Source organism: Labrus mixtus, chromosome 20, assembly GCF_963584025.1.
Source record: "Labrus mixtus chromosome 20, fLabMix1.1, whole genome shotgun sequence".
In the NCBI taxonomy this organism is placed as follows: Eukaryota; Metazoa; Chordata; class Actinopteri; order Labriformes; family Labridae; genus Labrus; species Labrus mixtus.
In genome coordinates, this window is record NC_083631.1 from 3,794,641 (window position 1) to 3,816,655 (window position 22,015).

Sequence of the window (22,015 nt, forward strand, 5' to 3'; positions counted from 1 at the left end):
TCAAACCAAGTTTCCTCATAATACTAAATCATTCAAGGTTTAGAGAGATAATAACATTCCTCAACATCAAAGGAGATTGGTCAAAATGTCTGCTTTTCCACAGCGGCGAGGTCTTAAGGGCAAGGCCAGGAAGCTTTTCTATAAGGCCATTGTGCGAGGAAGAGACACGGTGAAAGTGGGAGATTGTGCTGTGTTCCTCTCAGCTGGACGCCCTAACCTTCCATACATTGGTCGAATTGAGAACTTATGGGAATCCTGGACCTCCAACATGGTAGTTAAAGTCAAGTGGTTTTACCACCCTGAAGAGACAAAGCTTGGAAAGAGGCATCGAGATGGCAAGGTGAGCTGTGATGGAAGTTACAATACCATTGAGATTGTGAGCCACGTGTGGAACATGGACATTTCAGAACATGGCTTTCTTTGTTGGCCATATAATGTTTCAACTAACCCCTTTTTTTTATCTTTTCCAGCATGCCCTGTACCAGTCATGTCATGAGGATGAGAATGACGTCCAGACAATCTCTCATAAGTGTCAGGTGGTGAGCAGGGAGGAGTATGAGTGTCTGACTCACAATCAGAAGCCGAACAGTACTTCCCCAGATCTCTACTACCTGGCTGGGACATATGACCCAACTACTGGTCAGTTGGTTTCTGCTGACGGGGTTTCCATTTTGTGCTGAACCTCAATGAGGACACTACTGAAGGACTCTCTTGGAGGAAGTTAAGGTCCATGACGTTAACTAGAAGATCCTCAGACACTGGAAGACAACAAGTTTCCTTGGGTTGCCCCATGGATCCATGGACTAAATGTCAGCACCAAAGAAGGACTGTCTGAGGTTACACACTGGAGTCTACTGGTATCTAATCTTCATAGAGATGATTTGATGTCCAAAACTGGTGGATCCTTTCAAGAAGAAAAGTTCAAAGTCTGGGTCTTTCTGGGCAAATTTAATAAGTGGCATTTCGCTCGTCTTACTAATCTCTTTTTAATGGATCCATTTTGGACAATTTTAAGAAGACTCGTGTTTTCAGCTCTCTTTATACGTCACCAAAGGAGAGCTGGGAGTGCATTTGACTGTGCAAATTACCACATGGAATAGTCTTTGCAGACCAATTTTTTAACAGGTAGCCTTACCTAAGGGAATGGAAACAAAAGTAAGGCATGGGGCTCTCCCCCGGACCGCTTCATTCCAGGGAAGTAAAAAAAAAAAAAAAAACATGTAAAGGATGTAAAGTTGATGTCTGTAAATAATTTGAATTTTCTTTTCCAATCAAGCCATACACTTCAGTACCTCTCACCTGTCTTAACAGATCAGGTGTACATTGTACAGTTCAATATTGTAATGTTGTCTGTTGTCTATATGTACATAAAAACTATTTTATATAGGAGTTTATTGTATATATGAGATGTATCTTTCCATGTTTGCGATTGATTTATTTTTATATGGGTGTCGAATACATGACGTTGTTTTAACTTTGCTTTGGGAAGTCAAGATTGGAGGTGTTAGTGTTGCACTGCATATGCCCTGCTGAGACCGACGGAGACAGACAGAGCACAAACAAAGACAGAAGGATTTAGTCTATAACAGGAAAAGGCTCACTTTCTGAGAGAAAGGGGTCGGCCTGTTTAAAAAAAAAAAGAAATAGGTCAAGTGGCTTTTTGTAAGAGTGTCCTGTTACTTTGCATATTTGTTATCCTATTTTAAAAACACATTTTTATTTATGTACCTCTAAGTTGGTCATTATCACATGGCAGATCCCACTGGACTGCAATCACGGGTCAAAAATGATTCAAGATTAATGACATGAGCATACCATTACGATACGATATTTGTGTGTGATGAGTGTCCTGGCATCACAAAAATCATGTCCACACAAATCAGTTAAGTACAAGACTGGGACTTTTCATGGAATTGCGTTAAATGTGCGTTGCACTCATGAATGCTTAGTTCAGCACATTATGACCGACAAAATACCAAAGTGTCTTTAATGTCTTTATTACCTTATTTAAATTTAACATGTGTCAAGCACCTGTACTGAACTCAAATCAGAAATCACTGGTAACTTATAGAATACTTGTCCTCCACTATGTGCATAAAGATTTATCTATATATTGGCTTTGCATTGTGACAATGGTTTCTTGCACATGTACCTGCAGTTTTTGTTAAGTGCAAACACATGCAGCAAAAGGCCACCTGGAAGTGTGACTGTGAAGGTCGAGGTACTGACAAAGTAAGACGTGGAGTGCTGACAATTTGTTGGAATTAGTCGATTATAGTTTCATCAGCCAGCTGTGTCTATTTTGTACAGTACACGCACATTCTAAATGCTAACTGTGAAGGACAATCAGATTCACAAAGCAATGGACATATAAAAGGTTCACTCAATCTGAAAATGACTTAAGTTAATTTAATTTGTGCCAAGTACATTTTGTCCTTATTTTTTTGTCTCGTTTGATATGCAATCCTGAGTATTCTTTGTTCACAAAGTTTTATTTTGTTCGCCAACCTTTTATTTATTGTCATTGTTGCTGTTTTTTTTTCATGCCAAGAGCGCTTTATGAGAATGTGACATTGTTTTTCTTGGTGTGATGTCGCATTTGCATTTCTTAAATAAAACTGGTCTTGTAGAGGCCATCTAGTAAAAAGAAATAAAGCAACACTGGATTCTTCTCATCCACAAACCTCTGTGCATTGATTGCAGTATTCTTGCTGCATTTCCATCATCTTACTGTATCTGCGTATTCCCATCAACACGTATGTATGTGTAACCCAGCTATTTGTACACTCACTGGTACTTATTTCATAGCGTTAAGTTGTTATTATTGTTCAAATGATATTTTTTCTCTACTTTAAACCCAGAAAAAGCTCAATCAACGGAACACTGGAAACGTTACCATCCTCAGGTGAGTGATGTGAATGTGCCGCTTCAATATAAAACACTAAGAAGCCGCTCCTTATTGTAGGTTAAAACGAAAATCGGGGTGACACATTTCAGGAATGTCCCCTTGGATGTACAATAGACAGCTCGAGAGGAGTTTTTAATGTGACTGAGATATTGCTTTTTAAAGACAGGAAAAAAAAGAAAATTCTGTCATCGAAATGAGATAGACAGACACAAAACTGAAGCCAAAGAGAAAGTTTTAGAGCAGGCTGAATTACTCATTTTACATCAGTTCTTTTTTGGACAAATTTATAGATTTTTTTTTTTTGCTTTCCCCCCCCCCCCCCCCCCGCCACCCAAAAAACCTGGAAGATTACACTTTAACCAACCAACAAAAGGAAGTAATTGCTTCAGCCAGATCACTCACTGTATGTCATGCATGTCATCAGCTGATTTTAACTGACTAACTTACTCCCATTCATGCTGCCTTTGCTGCAACTGGTTATACTGTTTATTCCCATATCACATGGCTGATTTCTCCCTTAACCATCCCACAGCCTCCACCTGTTCTGGTTTCTTATTACTACACATGGTGATGGCAGCCTTTTTGCCTTGTTTTGCATTATGTATACCACATATTTTGTTTATATGTGCGCATGCCTCTCTTCTTTATATGCCTTAGGGAGTTTTAATGTGCTCCCTTTAGATTTTTTTTTTATTCATTTGTAAAGCACACAAGTCTTATTCTGCCAATTCTTTTATTTGTTGCGGTAAATCCTTTGATGTTAGTGTCTCTGGCTGAACTAAGTTGATGTGAGCTTTGGGTTCCTTAGTAAATAGAGACAAATCTGTCACAGCATCAGATAAAGCCTACTGGGTTTAGCTGCCAAGCTCTGTAAATATGATGTTGACTGATTCAGGGATAGATCAGAGTTTTTTTGTGATTTATGATAAAGTACGTTTGCCTGTTTTCCCTCAAAACTAATTGGTTGTTGTATCTGTTGGGCGGTGGGAAAAAAAGGAGACAAAACAAAGGAAATAGGCGCTGAGCTATCATTTTGTCAAACACCCAATTCAGCATTCAAAGAGTTAAATGTTTTCTAGATTTGTAAATGTGAATTTTTTTTTTTTAATTTAGCTGCAACTTTTAAACTGAGTTTGTGATACTGAACCAGGAGTTCTTTGAATGGAAAAATTAAATTTTGAAAATCTTAGATTTTATTCAAATTAAATGGTTATTTAGATTTTTAAAAAGGCACGTATGATACATTTTTATCAGCTCAACGGAGAATATATCTAAAGGAGGATGCCCTCTAGTGGTAGAAAAAATATGCTACAGCACGTAGCATAATGTGAGACCCATCAATTGTTCTGTTATGGACTCCAAGACAGCGTTGTTTGGGTTGTTTTTCTCGACAATAGTGCACAAAATGGAATGAGTGATATGATCCCTTCTCCATTCATTGCCAGGTATATTCCTCTATACCGCCACACAAGACATAACCTGCAGCTGCTGTACATTTGCATACATGCTCATTTTGCTCTGACAAAGCCAATCTCTGTAACCTGTGTCAGTGATATGACCACTAGCTAGGCCTGGAGGAGACACAATATGGGTCAGTGACCTTTCTCGGCAGGCCCACGGGGTCTTTTTGTCCTGCATGGAGACCAAGCGCCATCACCCCTCCCCCTAATGCCCAGACAGGGGCTAATGGGCACATCAGTCATCTCCAACAGCGGGCCAGTGAACACAAACAGCTCTGTTTACCACCACAACCTTTAGTGTTGACTATGGTCACCGCCCCGTGTCAGAGCCATGGCCCTTCCTGCATCAGCAGCATGGGGGTAGGAGGGACTCTCCCCACCACTGGAGCCGGTGATGGGGTTAAGAGTGGGTGTGTAAGGGGGGGTTAAGGTTATTACCATGTTTTGAGAGGGATTTGCTTCATTGCTCTTCTGTGCTTAGAGGAGCAGAGCAAATATATGAGTCATAAATGATCTAATATAATAATAGAACAAGATTTTAAAATGTTGTATATTTTTCACAAACTATCCACTTTTGCATGAAGCTGCGCAAACATGCAATATCTGTGGGAAAGATAAGGTCACAAAAATAGGTCACTGCACTGAAAAAATAAGAACCTGGATTCTATTACGTCTCACTCGACAGGCTGGTCCGCCTGCCTGACTTTTCAGTGCCTGTCTGGTTCAGCTCGCTCAGCATCCAGACTGTGTTGCTCAGTGTCAACAGGAGGAATGCTTTCCTGCACAAATATCTACACCTCATAAATGTCTCGCCCTCTGCTTGACCCTGTCTGGCCTCTGACTGTGAGGGGGTTGAACGGGGGGGACAGACAGCCCAGTGTGTGTGTGTGTGTGTGTGTAGCAGTGGGGTTGAGGTGAGGTCTTGGGTCTTAACATGGTGCTGGGAGAAAAGAGAAGGACAAACAGATCACTCAGATGCTGACTGTGTCTTCTTAAAGGGCCCTACAACCGTGATCGTTAGTTTTTGAAGATATCAATTATGGAGCAGATGTCACCACAGTAGAGTAATACAAACCAAACTGTATGCAGGAGTAACACAGAAGCTTCCAAGTCATTCCTCTATGGAGTGAAGCAATAGTGCAGCAACAGCGTGAAAAAACATCTCGTATCTTTGATGTCTACATTTGGATACAAATATTAAAGAGCCAGACTTGCAAAAGAGAGAAATACTGAAGTGCAACTTTTGTGAAAAGTAAAAATTTCAAAAAGGATGTTTCTGTCAAATTTGATAAACTTTCAGTGTAATAAACAAGACCTGTAACAATGTGTTTAAAGACAGATACAGGGCTCACTGTTAAACATTGTGCTTGTAACCTCCACACCATTTAAAAGTGTGTATTTTTACAGCATGAGAATTAAATGTTTACAATATCTTCACTTCCTCACAGGGATTTGCAGCACTATTGCATGCTCCTGTGCTGCGCAGACACATGAATCTCTCTCACCATGCTGTGTCTTGCATGCTGTTGCCCCCCATCCAGCCATGCCACCCCTAATCCATTTCTCAGTTGCTCATTATAAGTGGCTTGTAAAGATTCGGTATCAGCTATGCTAGAAGAGCTTTCCTCAGCATTACATTGGATTACTGTTGCTCATCGCTACATATGTTGCTCACAAACTCTGATAGGATAACGCAACCCTGCTTACATGATGCTGACAAAATAACAACTGCATGACTCATTACTGTACAAGGGTGTTTCCCTTCTACTACTGTGGTTCATACATTCTGATAAATCTTCTTATCCACATAATATTACTAAGAGTACAGTCAGGACCTGATCTTTATTTTAAAAGTCTTGGGTTTACATGTATTATGATTTGGAGCTATACGAATAAAAATGATGATTGACTGATCCAGATTTGACATATCAGCAGTGGATCGTCCATAAATGAATGAATCAGAAAACTTAAAAGAAGTGAGGATCAAGCATTTCCATTTGGGTAGATATTTGAAGGGGGATGGTCCACTCTGGGGTTATTTCATCTGTAACTATAAAATATTTCTAATTCCAAGAGTGCTTAGAATGAGAGAGAAAGGGATTTTAATAGTGACATGGCCTCAAACCATCTCAGATATGTATCTGCCCTGAAATACACACTCATCATCTAATGGCACAACTTGACTCCTGTCTCAGAATTCTGCCAATTGAAGTGATGTAGGCAGTTTGTAAATGAATATATCCAAAAGATCTAGGAAATGTGAACCTGGGCAGTTCAGCAATCTTTGAAGCACACACAGGGGGCAGGCTGGGTTTAACCAGTTGCTGCCAAAATGCGGCCTCAACCCCTTCATGAGTCTGGATTTGATCTGAACATGTAAAGATGCCTTCACGTCTTCCTCTTGTCACCTAACAATACGAATTTGCAGTGTCCACAGAACACTCCTGACCCAACAATAAAGTTACAGTCTGTTAGAAAAGGGGTCAGCGGCCTGCTCATACTGTCCGATTTGTCAGAGCGGGACAGCTGGAAACACTTTAAAACAAGAGTAATAAAAACACTGAGATGTTTGTCCAAGTAGAAAGAGAGATTAATGAGCTCAACTGATAGGTTGCATCCAAAATCTAATCAATAAAGGTAATTGGTTTATAATGAAGTAAGGTTGCAGGTACAGTTCTTAAACACTTTTAATTATGCAACCATTAAAAAAAAGGTTTAGTTATGTATGGAAACCTGAGGGTGGGTGGAACATTGCAGCTCATTCTCCATAATACACCCCCCCCCCCCTCTCTCTCTCTTTCCACACCTTGCTGTGTAGTGGTGTTTGTGCATTCTTGTGTCGACAACCCCTCCGTCTAGTTCTCTGGGGTGTTTACCCCCTTTCACGGTAGCAGGGAAGCAGCTCCCGCCATCCCATCTCTGTTTACATTGCTCTTCTCCTCTATTTACTCTGTGCTCCAGCGCCCTGGTGCACCGCGCTCCAAACAGCTGTTCCATTATGGAGAGAGCAGGCGCTTCAACCGCACAGCGCTGCCACACAGCCCTCTCTCTCTCTCTCTCTCTCTCTCTCTCTGACAGCCCACCGTGGTCGCTAGCATGATGACTGCCTGGCTCCGCTGGCACGCCTGCCATTGTTGCCATAAAGCTCAGTCTCCTCCAATGCCAGAGTGGCTTCTGGGCATAGAGTCAGCCAGGGCAACTGTCAGAGATTGTCTTTAAACCGCAAGACAAATTTGCCAAGTTTAGCTTTTGATTAAGTGTCTCCGTATGGGATGCAGTTCTGCGGTGATTTAAACAAGCAACAATCATATCCAGATGATCTAGAATAAACTGGCACAAACATCCTTACAGTGAAACAGGGCTTTAAAAGTATGTCATTATGAAGCATATTGCATTTTCATCATTCTGGCACATTTCTGGAAGTACCCTATATATCCTGCTACTACATGACATCATCCATAGTGGCCATTATGCCACAGAGCATGATGATCCTTCCTTAGAAACGCTTTGCCTCGGTAGCTGTCAGGTAAAAGAAAGACTATTGTCTAACTGACTGCCTGAGGGTCACAGCATACCATGAATCTCCAGTGAATTATTTTTACCCTTTGAATTTTCTTCTTCCTACTGGTGTGCACAGCTGGTGCTGAGTCAGGAGACAGGAAACCTGGAGGAAGGCCACCAAGCATCCTCAGGCTCCCAGTGGACCGCTGCAGGACCGTGTAGCTACATAGACAGGAGACACTCCATTTATCACAATACAATAGCTTCTGCTAGGGGCCAGTGGAATATGGGCGTGCCTGGGTCTATATGTTCCTTCATCCGTATACAAGTGCTCATATGTGGACTGCCATCAGTTTGTCTCTGGCCGCAATTCTGTGTGTGTATGTAGGCTTCAGCTGTTTTCACACATGCAAAAAAACTCCTGAAAGATTACCAACATTTCTGGGGTGAGCTGTATGTGTGAACAGGAAAGGAAGATTTTTCACACTGACTTTACTCTGACTTTTTCCTACCAGCCCCCTCGTATAATGTCTGAATGAAGTCAGAGGGAGCCGATGTTTGAATACAGCAGGAAGTATTGAGGAAATTTCAATGAATTTCTATCACGTTACCACGGAGCAATCAGTTTGATTTTCCAGTGCAGTATGTTCTTTTCCACTCGTTTGTTGATGCTATGAATAACTGTAATTACACGTAGCATTGGTAGAAAGGCAAAATACTGACATTACGCTGTGAGGGACGTATGTGAATAAGCAGCTTTCATAGGGCAGGCTTTCTGAAATGTTTCTTGAACTTTTCAGGAGTATATTTGTGAAATAAGCTTAAGAGGTGTTACATTTTAGCATGACATACATTTTAAGTAAAGGTACAATGCAATCTCATCCTTTACCAGTAATTCTGATCTGATCGATATGAATGACAGAGTCACTTTATGTTGGCATGGTAACAATAAACATCAAAATCCACAACCATCATGACTGGATATTGGCTGTATATCCCACTCCGGCTCCCTTCATGGACCAAATTCTATGTTTAAATCAGATGGTGTCTGAAATATGCTGCCAAAACACTTAAACTCCTTTTACAGCAGTCCCTTGTTTTACAGCATCTGTTGTTTTCTAATAAGTGTTTTTACACAGGAAAACAAATAGTGAACAACACTTATGGGGATATTTGTGCAAAAAAAAAAAAAAATGGACAAGTGAGGCTTTTCTTCAAATAAATGAAAAGAAGAGGGGAAAACCGAGGGGGGCTTTGAGGATTTTAATGCAAATTGTCTAAGAGAATAATTCATTTTATTTTCTAAAACTTGACAGTTTCTTCTCGTAAATTAACTGTTTTACTAAAAATGTAATATCCACATTATTTTTTTTGTCTTGATTAATGAATTCCTGTGGTTCAAAGTTTTCATGGACATAACAACCCCCCCCCCCCCCCCCCCAGACATATTAGGGCCCCATCCTGCATTATTATGACACCACACCCCTATTCTGTGATGCAGGTGATCAAAACAACTGATGCACTGTTGCTAATGCACCACAGGCCTCTCAGGGTGATGAAGAGACATACTCTTAAGTTGCTGCGCGCGCACACACACACACACATACATACACACACACACACACACACACACACAGAACCTATTTTTCCTGTAGCCTAGCTCTGTAGTAGCCTCGCCCACGATGAAACGGGATATCAGCGTGTGTAATGGCACGAGTGGTGAGTGAGCGTATTAAAGAGAGAGACATCCAGTGAGAGAGACAGAGCATGCACTCATGCATGCATGCCTGTGTGTGTGTATAAAAGTGCCAGTCATAGAAGGATATAAAAGAATTCTACCCAGCTGCCAGGCCCCCAGCGCCAGTTGCTAGAGCCCTTAAACACGTCCATGTCCTTCACTGGATTGCTCTACTCTCCGCTCTTCTTGAATATATCTAGCACTTTAAAAATATACAATCTGCTTAGATACGATGCAGTCATAAGCTCCATGACTGGCACTTGGGCATCTTATCAACATGAGTTGAAGCCCCTGGGCAACTAAGCCAGGCTTTGATCAGACATTTTGGAGACATCTCTCATTTTCTTCAAACAAATCCATTGGGGTTGCTGTGCTAAATTTGAATCAAACTCAAAGCACTTAATGTACCCTGTGATGCTGAAAACAGAGGCACCGCCATATACAGTCTTTTTTAATGAAGAGGTGAGAGGCTGAATAACAATCTGCATGGTTGAGTGAGGACGAGATATTAGAGAAAATGTCAAAGAGAAGAGAGGACAAAGAAAGTGAAGAGATATTCTGCCAGAGAGAGGAGAGGGAAGAGCCCAGCATGCATGGGCCGAGCTATGAGATCAACTGACAAACATAGCAGAAGCAAATCAGCATCCATCCCCTGAATGTCCTGTGACAGTTGTTATGTACAGAGACCCAATATCACTTTATGTCCTCTTTTGAATTTAAGCCCTGCTACCTGTCAGTGGGGGAGAAACCAAAAGTGAGTGAATGAAAGAAAAAGATGAAAAAGTCCGGCCCGGGGCCTGCTGCTGAACAGTGGGGGAGAAAGTGAAAAAAGAAGAGAAAGAAAAAAAGATGTAGACAAGGTAGAAAATGAAACCTAAATGGACCAATTCAGCCGACGGAGCCACACAGAGCATTCACCTGAGGGCAGTCTCATGCCCTGTTTGTGTCTCCATGGAGACGGGCCTCCTGAGTGTGTGCTTCTGACAGTAGTCCAGCTAGCTCATCTTGCTATTGATTTTCACACAATGTGTTAGACCAGATCAGGGGAAAACCTGTGGTCCAGTCATGTTGAGGATAACGGCAAGAAGCTGCTGTGTATTCTCATCAATGTCAGCGTTTAAAACTAGTATTTTAGAATTTAAAGAGGCATGGTGCATTCCTTTACTCAGTTCTAATGTATAGCTCCAATCACATCAGATAAAGCGTTTTCTCAGCTGTTACCAGGCATTTGCAGAGGAAATCCCCAGCTTTGAATATATTAAGTTTTAAAGACTTCAACCAACTGGGCTAAAGGCATGATAACATCTTACAGTCTGGTGCCTTGAGATATAAATACATCTACAGTACAGGGCATATCTGTTTTGTATCCTGCATGGATTCAGGCCCTGAGGCAAGGCTTTTCTGTCATCTCTCCCCACTCAGCTCCACTTCCCGCGCTATCCTGACCATAGGAACCAGATCAGAGGCTCAAGACAGCCTTTATCTGGGGTCTATTGGCCAGTGTCGGGTTACAGGCCCCACTCTGTACACACGGCACATTATGGAAGTTTTAATAGGTGATCAGAGCAGCTGTTGCCGGAACAGCGTTGATTTACTGTGGCTAAGAGAGGGCTTAATGACTATAGAGGCAGACAGCTTTTAACCCTTTGATGTGTGGTGGATAATGTAATAGGATCAGGTGGCCCCATGGGAAAGTTACATGTATATGTGCACTCACATAAGCACAAACGCTTTTAGAATACAGTCACACCGTCTGAAAGCTCCTCAATAAGAGTACTTACCGTTTACTGTTATAGAAAAACAACATATGGGTTTCAACTGGTGCCGCTAGTCATGGTTTGTGACACGCCTGTAAGGTCCACGCATGAACATATAAACACAAACACACAACCACACACAGTCGTGTTGCTCGCTGACAGGTGGTGCGTGCTCAAGGAAATACAAGCTTACCCAGCACAAACAGCCCCAGAAGGCTTAGCACTTCAACAGAACTAAATTGGTGTACTTATGCAGAAGTTAGCACTATTCAGAACCATGCAACATCCATCTCAAGGGTCAAAGAGCACAAATTCTGTTTGCACCTTGAAAACGCCCAGTATCCTCTCTGTTACAGTTTGCCCCACATCACAGCTGGGCAAACAACAGGAAATGAGCCGGACAAAGAGTCGGGAGATGGATTAAACATCTGATGACTTATAGCTTTGTCAAAGTAAGACAAGCTTGCTAGCGGCTGTGAGGCTAAATGCAAATGTCAGCATGCTAACATGCAGTGACAAAGTAAACATGCTGATGCAATGCAGGTACAGTATTTTGTTTGCCATGCTCACCATTTTACTTGTTGTTGTGCAGCCCTGTCTCCTAGATAATCAACATTAGGCTACATTTTTTTGTGTGGAAACTGTATTGAAGGCTACATCCATTTTATATTTACATAACGAATAAATATTGCTGGCAAGATGGAAAAATTAGGAATTGGAACACGTCAGTTTAATGTTTACTGTTGAAGTATCCATTTGTTTTCTGGAAAAATTGACATTTTTGCAATACACTATACCGGCAGTGACAGCAGCAATATCATTTGCCATACTAGAAATGCAATCTCAACTTCACTATTAGACAATTCTGAAAAAGGTAAAAAGGTGGAGCTGAGGCGGGCCTTAAGCCTTCTGGCAAACGTCTACAACACGTCCACGTGTCAGTCAACTCAGCCTCGTCCCTAATTATGCAAAATTATGTTTTACTCCTAGACTTAATAAAATAGACTCAAAACAGATGAGTTCAACTAAAATGACCCCCCCCCCCCCCCCATACTGTGATAAAAATGTAAGAAATTAGCTGTTTATAACTTGTAGTGTTTTTGTACCAGGCTGTAAACATGTTTGACTTCTTTAAAAAAAAAATTGGGACCTAATGGGGACTTCTTTGCTTTTGCAGCCACCCTCAAGTGGACAGTCAAGGAAGTGCGGTTTGTTTTTTTCAACGCTGGAGGTTGCTGCTTGGTTTGGACACAAACAGGGGACTCTGACAACCTCTGGGCATTACGTAAGTGTTGTGTTTCATTCTTCCTAAAAAGGTTTTTGGCAAAAAAAAAAAAAAAAAAAGATTACTTAAAAACGGATTACTTTGTCCAGTCAAATAATTAAGGAACACATTTAGTGATATGGAAAACATTTCCTACAAGACAGAGTGCTATCGTTAGCTTATTAGCACTAATCAAAGTACAACAATTCAGATTGAATTGTGGTGACTTTTGCAAGCATTTATAAAATATATCAAAGGACAAATGAAATGCTGACCTGATAATTGCACAACAGGTTAAGGACACAGGGTCTCAAAATTGGTACAATTTATCCTGTGGGGTCAAGACCGTGCTTACCAAATTTCATGCCAGTCCATGCAGTAGTTAAGACATTTCCCTCAAAACTCGAATGGGAACCTCTCACTTTGGACACTTAAAAAGAGCAATACCATACAAACATTTGCATGCCGCAGTCATCATTGTTGTAACAACCAAAAATCTCAGCCAATCTACTGATTTGAACCCCAACATAAACTTCCCGCAGAGGCTCCATTAACCCATCTAGCAATGATGGCTAAATTGTCCACTAGCACTCTGAGGCCAGCCAGGATGTAATCAAAAACAGACGGAATAATCAACAAAAATGCTTTCTATTCCGGTAAGGATGCCTCCCAAAAGCACATGAATTACATCGAAGCAGGCACTGGGACTGTGAATGATGTTGGGCTACCCGCACCAGCCAAGTCACTGTCTCCCAATGCCAAGTGAGAGGATGCCAGGCACTTCCTGCTGTAAACAATCGACCCACAGACAGAGGAAGAGGGGAGGAAACCCCTGAATGAGAAACAACAGGAGACGGAGGGGAGACCCGGTTGCTCAATGAAAATTTCTCCAGTGAACAAATGTGCCCAATTTGTCAGACAAGCTACCGTAGACTGTTTGAAGGGAATGTGTGTGTTTGTGTGTGTGTGTGTGTTTGTGTGTTTGCAAGCACAAATAGCATCTCTCTGTGTGGATGAACACATAGCAAGTGCTCAGGGCTTATGGAGACAGACGTTGGATATACAGCTTGGCTGAGTTCACACTACATAATAAGGGCTCCCTCTCTATTCTTCATCACTGTCTCTCCTCCCACACATTGTCCCCTCTATTCCAACTGTTGGCCTATGCTGCTGCCCTCTAGCCAGTTTCATTAGCTATGGGCACCAATATTGACCTCACATGTTTCCATTAATTGTGTCACAGGCATGATTTCCATCCCTCTTAGACTTACCTGACACAACGTTGGTTTTTATATACATATCGCTGATTATTCCTATAGTTTTACGCTTCCACTGTTTGGATTATTCCTATTTTGTTACCCACTCTTGTGCCAACAGTTCCACTAGCAGATTTTGCAGGAAGGCTACACAAACACAATCATCTCACCCTCTAAAGGAACCTGGGGATAACTAAAGCTTTTGAACCAGCATGGGAGGGGTATAGTGCATAGACTGTAACACCAGCTCACACTATTTACGCACTTGTGTATAAATCACTCTCCTTTACAGTCTCTGCGTGTGGGAATGCAGTAAAATAAAAAAAAGTGAGGGAGGGTGAAATGCCTTGCGACGTACTGTATGTCTGGCTCCTCCAGAATGGCAGCACTTGTACATAAATGTCGGAGTGAACAAACCCAACATGTGGAGACGCTGAAACGCCATGTGTTTGCACATAAATTACCATGTATGAATGCACATGCACGCTCAGGCACAAACAAAAAAAACCAAGGCACACAAGGCTAGTGAGTATTAGCTCTGCATGCAAGCTCACATCTAATTAGACATTAGCTCACACACACACACACACACACACACACACACACACACACACACACACACACACACAAGCCCATTTTCACATACATACACACATGGCTGTCATTTTAATTCACATGATCATTCTCTTTCTATGAAAGAGACAGGAAATTGTCAGAATGGCAGTAGCTGAGGCCTCGTTTTGGCCCTGCTGTCAGAGCCAGTGAGGAAAGGATGACATTAACATGAGCACTCCTGTCCCTTAAAGCTCACCCTGTCTGCATCCAAACAAGAGCCCAGTCTGTGCACGGCTGTATGCAGTGTCCACCAGCCTGCAGTTTAATCAATGGGAAACTGCTTTTATTGCCTACCTATTTACAGGCTGATTTCCCTCCCTGAGAGTGAGGCATCTTTGTCAATAATGTATTACACTGACAGCGCGGTAACCTCCAATTAAGTCATGCCACCTTCTCTCTCTGCATCACCAGTTCTGTCTTCACTCCTTTGAGAATGAGGAGGGGGATGGGGTGGGGAGGGGGGGTGGGGGGGGGGTTTAACAAGTTTGGCTCGCTCTAAAAACAAATGACAGGCAACAAAACAAATGTAGCATTACAGCTGAGAATTAAAAGGCTTGACATTTACCAAGGCTCATTTATATGGCTGTCCATACTTAACTCATTGGCAACCCCCATTACACCGGGTAGAGCGGAGAAGACAGGGCCGGGGAAAGGCTTGGTTGGGGTTGGGCAAACACAGTGGGGTGAGCCGTTAACGGCCTGTGGGAGGATCGTCCTGTAGATGAATGAACACCTGGATTAATGGGGTCAGTGAGCAGCGAGCTGCTGAGAAAGGAGAATCCCAGCCAAGGCAGCCATTTTACATTTTAACTTTTACTGCATGTCTCATGGTCCGTTTTCCTCTGCTGGTTTTAGAGGGGGGCAGCAGAAGGGTCCCACGGGGGCCCAAGAGTGCAAAGAAAGGACATTTTAGAATTTGTGTACTGTATATGGGTTAATGGCGGTGGAGTGCTAGTAATATAGTCACAATTATATGATCCTATAGCCATTTCAAGGAGAAAAACCATGAGGGACACTAAATAAGGTTTATGCAACAATAAATGTCATTTTTTCAAAACTAAGCTCACCTAAATTTGTGAATGCACCTCTTAGATATGTTTTTTCCCCCATACTGGACAATTCTCAAGTAGCCTCATGCCAATTTTCACATTTCTTTTAACTTTTGCACCTAAGTCTTTTGGGAATTTGAGCTCAATTTGCCACAAGACAACCTTGACTCATCTCTGAAAGTGCTTTACAATTTAAGCCAAACAGGGAGGTAGCTGGCCCTTTAAATGGAGCTCTGAGTGCATGGCAGGCTAATAGATGCAGTCTAAAGGTGCTGCTGGATGGCAACCTGAAAAACGGTCTTATCTGAAAAGGTCCAGGACAGTTATAAATGAAATAATCGCCCTAGCACATTAATCCATGTTCATGCCCGAGGGGGAGACCTCAGCTCAACATTTGAACTGTGTGAGTGCAGGTCCACAATATGTGTACGTGGACATGCACATGCCTTTGGCCCTGTATATGCAAGTCACTAACCCTTAACTGTTTTCCCTTTCCTGTCCTTCAATCACATTCTTTTAGAGTTAATAGCAATCAATGTTTAATGTGAAACTCCAGCAGGAACAGAAAAGAAAAAGAGAGACAAACAGGGAGGCCAATAAAGATAGGAAGGGAGAGGACTTTTTTGAGAAATACATTTTAGTCTCAATTGCAATTTGGCATAGCCACTGGATCATGAGAGTTTAAATGACATACAGTTTTTGCTCATATGGCTCCTGGAAAGTTGGGCAACACAGACTTGCTCGAGAAGGGGGGCGTCTAAAGGACAGGTTAAAAAAAACTGTCCTATTTGTTGATAACCTACCTGTCTGGGTCGGGCAGGCAGACACCCTCTATATTTTTAACAGTATAGGCCTAAAACTTTCCTTTTTGGGAAAAAGCTTATAGTTAGGGCTGACTCAGGTATGGACCAGCTACTAGTCATGCTGCTATAGGCTTAGACTGCTGGGGGACCTGGCACCTTGAGCGCTCTTGAGAGAGAGAGAGAGAGAGAGAGAGAGACTGCTGCTTTGGCTGCTTTGACAGTACTTCATTCTTAACAAGAACCTCTTGGTTCTTTTCTGTTTTGTTTGAGAGAACTAGCAGGAATTGATACAGAGCCATATGGTTTATTGCTATGATGCACCTTGCAATTTGCATCTGTATTATCATACTTGGAACCCTGACATCTGGAACAAATGTGTTTTACTATGCCACATCTTTTTGTTTCTTGGTCAACATTCCTATTGTCCATGGTTTTTAAACCATAGCATGCACTGAAATGCGATGGTGGAAGAGGGCTGGAGTCTGTTCCAGCTGTCATTTAGCAAGGCAGGGTACACTCTGGACTGGTCACCAGACAATCACAGGGTCAACATATACTGTGAAAAACAACCAGGCCCACTCACATGCACACCTATGGGCAATTATACAGTCTCCAATTAACCCAACAAGCATCTATTTGGATTCTGGGAGGAAGCTGAAGTACATGGATGACAGGGATTCAAACCAACAACCATCTTGCTGTGAGGCCACAGCACTAACCGCTGCACCAGCATGCAGCCTTTATACTATCCAGGGAGAGAAAATAAAAAAATCCTCTTCTCTTCAACCTTGGAAATCAATTTGCTGCACTGTATCACAAAATAATTCAGCTTTGCTTTGTGTTCAACCAGCCAAGCAACCTATTTCTATTAGGAAGGTTGAGAAAAAATAGTTACAGCATAACCCAGTGAACACACAAATCCAAATTTGTAAGAGAGCATAGAGTTGTATTTTATAGTCAACTCTGCCATCTACTGGACATGAACCAATTATACCAACCACAGAGCTACTGGTGCACATGCACGTCTGAAACCGTCATAGAGAGCTGGGCCATGTCCCAAAATAGATGAATGGACGTTATATTTGGCACCCAAATACTAATGTTATTCACAAAAGTGGCCTTAATGTATCTGTACCAATGGACAACAGTGTGGATTGTGATCTAACTGGTTAACTGTTTCCAAAATGATCATAATGGGAAAAAAGGGCTTCTCAAATGAAAATAAGAATTGGTGGGCCACAAAGGTTGGGAACACAACAGACCGATTTTAGATAGAATAACAGATTCTGCAGTAGATGCCAAGATCTCCTTACATTCCTTTCCACATCAGGCTCAAATCCTTTGAACCATAGACTTCCATTGTGAAACTCATTGGTGTCCTTTGTTGACCTCTGCAGGTCTGGCAAACGGTCATATCTTCCAAAGTTCAGGCAAAATTTGTTTGCAGGCTCCATGCCTCAACAAAGATTAGTCAAATGGTGTGACTTTATTGGGTTCCTAAGCCCTGACAAGTTGCCCAACTGTTGATTATTCAACTCAACTGTTGTAATAAAATGGAAAATATCTATTTTGTATAACTAATAAATCAACATTGACAATTAAATGTGGTGCATGCTCCCCTAAAAAGGTATGCTAAAATGTCCTCTTATTACATAATAAACTTAATCACACTATGTCATAGTTGTATAGATTAAAGGCTTGTTTTATGTTCTTCCCAACTACCATGACATGTATTTTCTTAAGGTGCAATTCAATTAAACATCCCAAAAAAAATCACATTATAGGACATTTATTTAGACCACTATTAAGTATAATGCTTCCTTTTGTCAGTTACCAATTATTGTGCACTGCTTCATGGCAATGCTGCCATCCAGTGATCACAAGGTGAACACACATGAAGAATGTTCATTGACTATGAGAATAACATGTTTGGGTTAATGTGTAGATACCAAGCTTCTTTGATTGTATAATTTTGCTTGTAGAATAATACTGCAGTAATTATTGTTAGAATGTAGTCACTTGTAGCTTAGATTTGAATATTTTAATTTAAGGTACCAAACATGACTTGAAATCCTGCAACGAAAAACAAAAAAAAAACGATTATTAAACTTTAATTCTACATGTGCACAAATACCAATAGGTAAAATAGTGCTAAATTTGAACTATATTATAACATGCAGAAGTTGCTCTTCAAGGAGACGGTTTAGAGCCAAAAGAGTGGTTCATTTTGGAAGAAATTCCTTTCTTCCTCTAAAAATAAAGTCCTGAATACTCTACAACTGGAATTGCTACAATGCCAACGTAAACTCTGGAGGATTCTTAAACATAGTCCTCTTAGTCGTCGTAACATCTAAACTTAGCATTCCTATTGGTGGTGAAATGTGACAGCTTGAAGAAGACTAAACTAATCAAAAAGGCACTTGATCTCCGTCTTGTAGCTTTTTTACTCTTCTGGGTCTGATATGAGAGTAATCCTTCTCAGTCTCTGATCAGATGTGTTTCCCTAACAACGGTCTGTTCTTCATAGCAACAGACTCTTCTGCACTGTGTGCTATACAGAAAGGGCATTTATAGCCATAAAAGACCAGCCAAAATGAACTACCGTGTGAAATTATCCTTTCAAAACAGCACTATAGCTAGAGCGCGAGGTCAGAGGTGTGCCAGCTGTGTGAATTCAATGAATGGGGAGAACAAATATAAAGTGGAATTGTGACAACATTTCATATGCACAACACATTTTTTGAGTACCACTCAGCCTGTGCTAGTAAATTCCCTGTTATCGGCAAATCCAAAGTATTTATAGCTTTTCCCTAAAACCACACTGAAGATGAAGTGAAAAGCCATCAGTCATAGAAAGCGAGAATGACACAAGGGTGTAGAATTTGGCAGGGGCAGAAGAGACACGTCCCTGCCAATATCGAGTATACAACAGACTTATCACTAAAAATCATTTGTGAACATTAAAAAAAAAATGGTGTGCACTTTTCCCTTTACACTTTCAACCTTTGGATGATTATTTCCCATTAGCTGCCATTGTGTCACTTTTAACAAGCACTGCAGACTGCAGTGTAGTTAATACACTTCAGTGATACATGAGTTGTATAGATAAGCGTCTGGCTGTATTTTTTAATTTTCTCTCTCTCTCTGAGTTAAGGACAAAAATAACAGAGCAATATTCAACACTACGGTTGAGAGACAACCTATGATAAACTGAACAGCCTTCATGGGTAAGCGCGATAGAGGACTGGCCACATGTAGCATCACATTGCAAGAAGTAGGCAATATGTATTGATAAATTACAGCTCAAAATTCAGAAAAAGAAGCGAGACAGAAAAGGGTTAATGTATTACAGACAGGATTCCAATGGTCATAGAAACAGCTTAGCAAACTAAAAAAAGTGTTTTCCAGGCTTGGGGAGAAATGAATAGTTGGAAGAAATGAATGATGGTGGTGAAATCCTGGATTAGAAAAGGTGTTTAGTCCAAATGGTTTAGGCTCTTTTTGAGACTTGCGAGTTCTGTCTACAACAGCGAAATGTGTTTATCGTGTTCAGTCTGACAACAAACAGTGATGAAACAGTAGTTACCTAACTGTATTTATTTGTCAGGTAATTCACAATTATTTTCTTTAGGGTTTCTCCTGAACTACTATAGAAGGCAGCATAGTCGAAGTGAGTCATGCAGTTAACATTTCTCTGTCATCTGATTTGTGTTTCGTGTTCTTCTGTTACATTGAACTACTATGTGCTAATAGTACGATTGCTATGATCTGTATTTAAATTGGAAACACTTTTTGGTTTTTAGTAAAATTAATACATTTTGTGGTATTATAGATATTTTCGTCATGAATTGGTGTCACCACAGCTGTGACTACAGATTTCCTTTGTTCCTTCCTTGTATGTGCGTGTGTGTTTGTGTTATTTGGGCGTGGTTTTCCCTAAACTGGCTCCTGATTCATCTCCAAACCAGTGTCCGCTAATCTCATCACAATGCAGTTCTTCATCCGATCATTGCCGGATTGTTGGGCCTGTTTCAGTGGCAGTCATTCACTTAGCCACTCAGTGTAGTCTAATTATTCTTGTTCTTTCCTTATGCTACCTCATTTACTATTGTCCCCAGTACAAAATAGCACCGTAAAATGACCATGTCCAGTACTTCCCACACACTCCTTTAGCCTACATCAGCCACAAACTGCAAGCCAGCATTTCCCCTCTCCAGCCAGCATGGTCCGCCATTTGGCAACCATCCCCAACACTACTTCTCCTAAAAAGCTGATAAAAACCACCATAATCTTCTATTTTCTGTCTCCGAGTCTGCTTTTTAGTCCATTTCAAACTGTAGCCTTAATAACTGGTGCATACTAATTTACAAGAATACAGGAGATTGTTTTTCATGCTTAAGATATCATAAGGATAATCCTAAGAACCTTGGTATTATATGCCCCACCCCCCCTCCAATGTTAACTTCAGGTAATTATTAAACACACTATTATGTTATTTGACCAGACAACCACTTAGAATAGCCTTAAAAAAACAGAGAAGATGTTCTGCTGCTTTCTTTCAGATATCTGAGTCCCACACAATGTAAACCAATGATTAAACACATTTAGAACACAACACATATAAAAATAAACTGTCCTACTATAGTTATAGTAAAAACATCAACTTTCTACTAATGTTTGTGCTCCACAAGTGGCTTCGTTTTTAGCTCTGGGACATCAACCAACCTTTGTCCTTAGATTAACATTACAGCGTTAACCCCCTGTGGTGGTCTGGAATCACTATGTTAATCGCTCTTAACTGTCAAAGCTAATTAATTAAAGCACTTGTCTTTAAAGACTATCAAGCAGACACAATACCCTACGGTTTTGCCTTGTCCTACAGTTTCAATTCACAATTTTGAGGTTTTGTAATATATGATGTATCTTCCTTGGTACTACCCTAAACTTCCCAAGGAACCTTAGTTGAAGATAATGCTCTTAAAAAGGGTTGATCTTGGTGTGCACTGTAACAAAGGTCATGGGGCATGGAGTCGCGTCCTCTATTCTTAGTTTACTGACAGAATAACAAAGATGCAGATTGAAGTAAGTAAGGTAAAGAAGCAACACAGGTGAAAATTGAGCAAAGGCAAATGGGCGATGCTATTGCATGCAAATGTATGCTATTCAAATGTTTTCTTGGCTAAGATCACAGCTATCACAAACTGAATTTGTTTGTAGACTTGAAGCTCTCACAACATTGCTATATAGCTCCTCTGAAACTGCATGTGACAAACTGAGGTAAAAACTTTGAGAAAGAAACCTTTGTACTGCTTTAGGGTGTTAAGTCTATTCTTCTGGACAAATCCATTTAGGAAAGGTTCTTTGTGAAAACTATTTTAATCTTTATATCAGCTGTTTAACAAGTAGAATACTTATTCAGGAATATGAAATGTTGCTCAAAATGTGCTTGTGTTTACCCATGAAAACTCAATGTTAGACAATGTCAGTTTGAAAAGTGTCACAAAAGAAGGAGAAGCAGCAGGGTGCAACCAAAAGCACCTTTAACGTCTGGACATTTTCCAATTAGGCTGTGGCTCGCCAGCAGATCAAAGCTAGGATAATCCTTGGGCTGGATGGCGTGTCCACAAGAGTTTTCATACAAATAAAGGAGTGACAACCAATAGG

At 41.0% G+C, this 22,015-nt stretch overlaps 1 protein-coding gene across 4 annotated transcripts in view; it reads left to right on the forward strand.

Moving 5' to 3' along the window:
* Nucleotides 1-2,675, forward strand: part of LOC132995599 (BAH and coiled-coil domain-containing protein 1) — a 63,827-nt gene extending 61,152 nt beyond the window's left edge. For all 4 annotated transcript variants that reach the window (XM_061065638.1, XM_061065639.1, XM_061065640.1 and 1 more), the window contains exons 28-29: nucleotides 104-340; nucleotides 471-2,675. In XM_061065638.1, the coding sequence (XP_060921621.1) occupies nucleotides 104-340; nucleotides 471-680 (447 nt within the window). In that variant the 3' untranslated portion in view covers nucleotides 681-2,675. The remainder of the gene's footprint in view (nucleotides 1-103; nucleotides 341-470) is intronic.
* The last annotated feature ends 19,340 nt before the right edge of the window (nucleotides 2,676-22,015 follow it).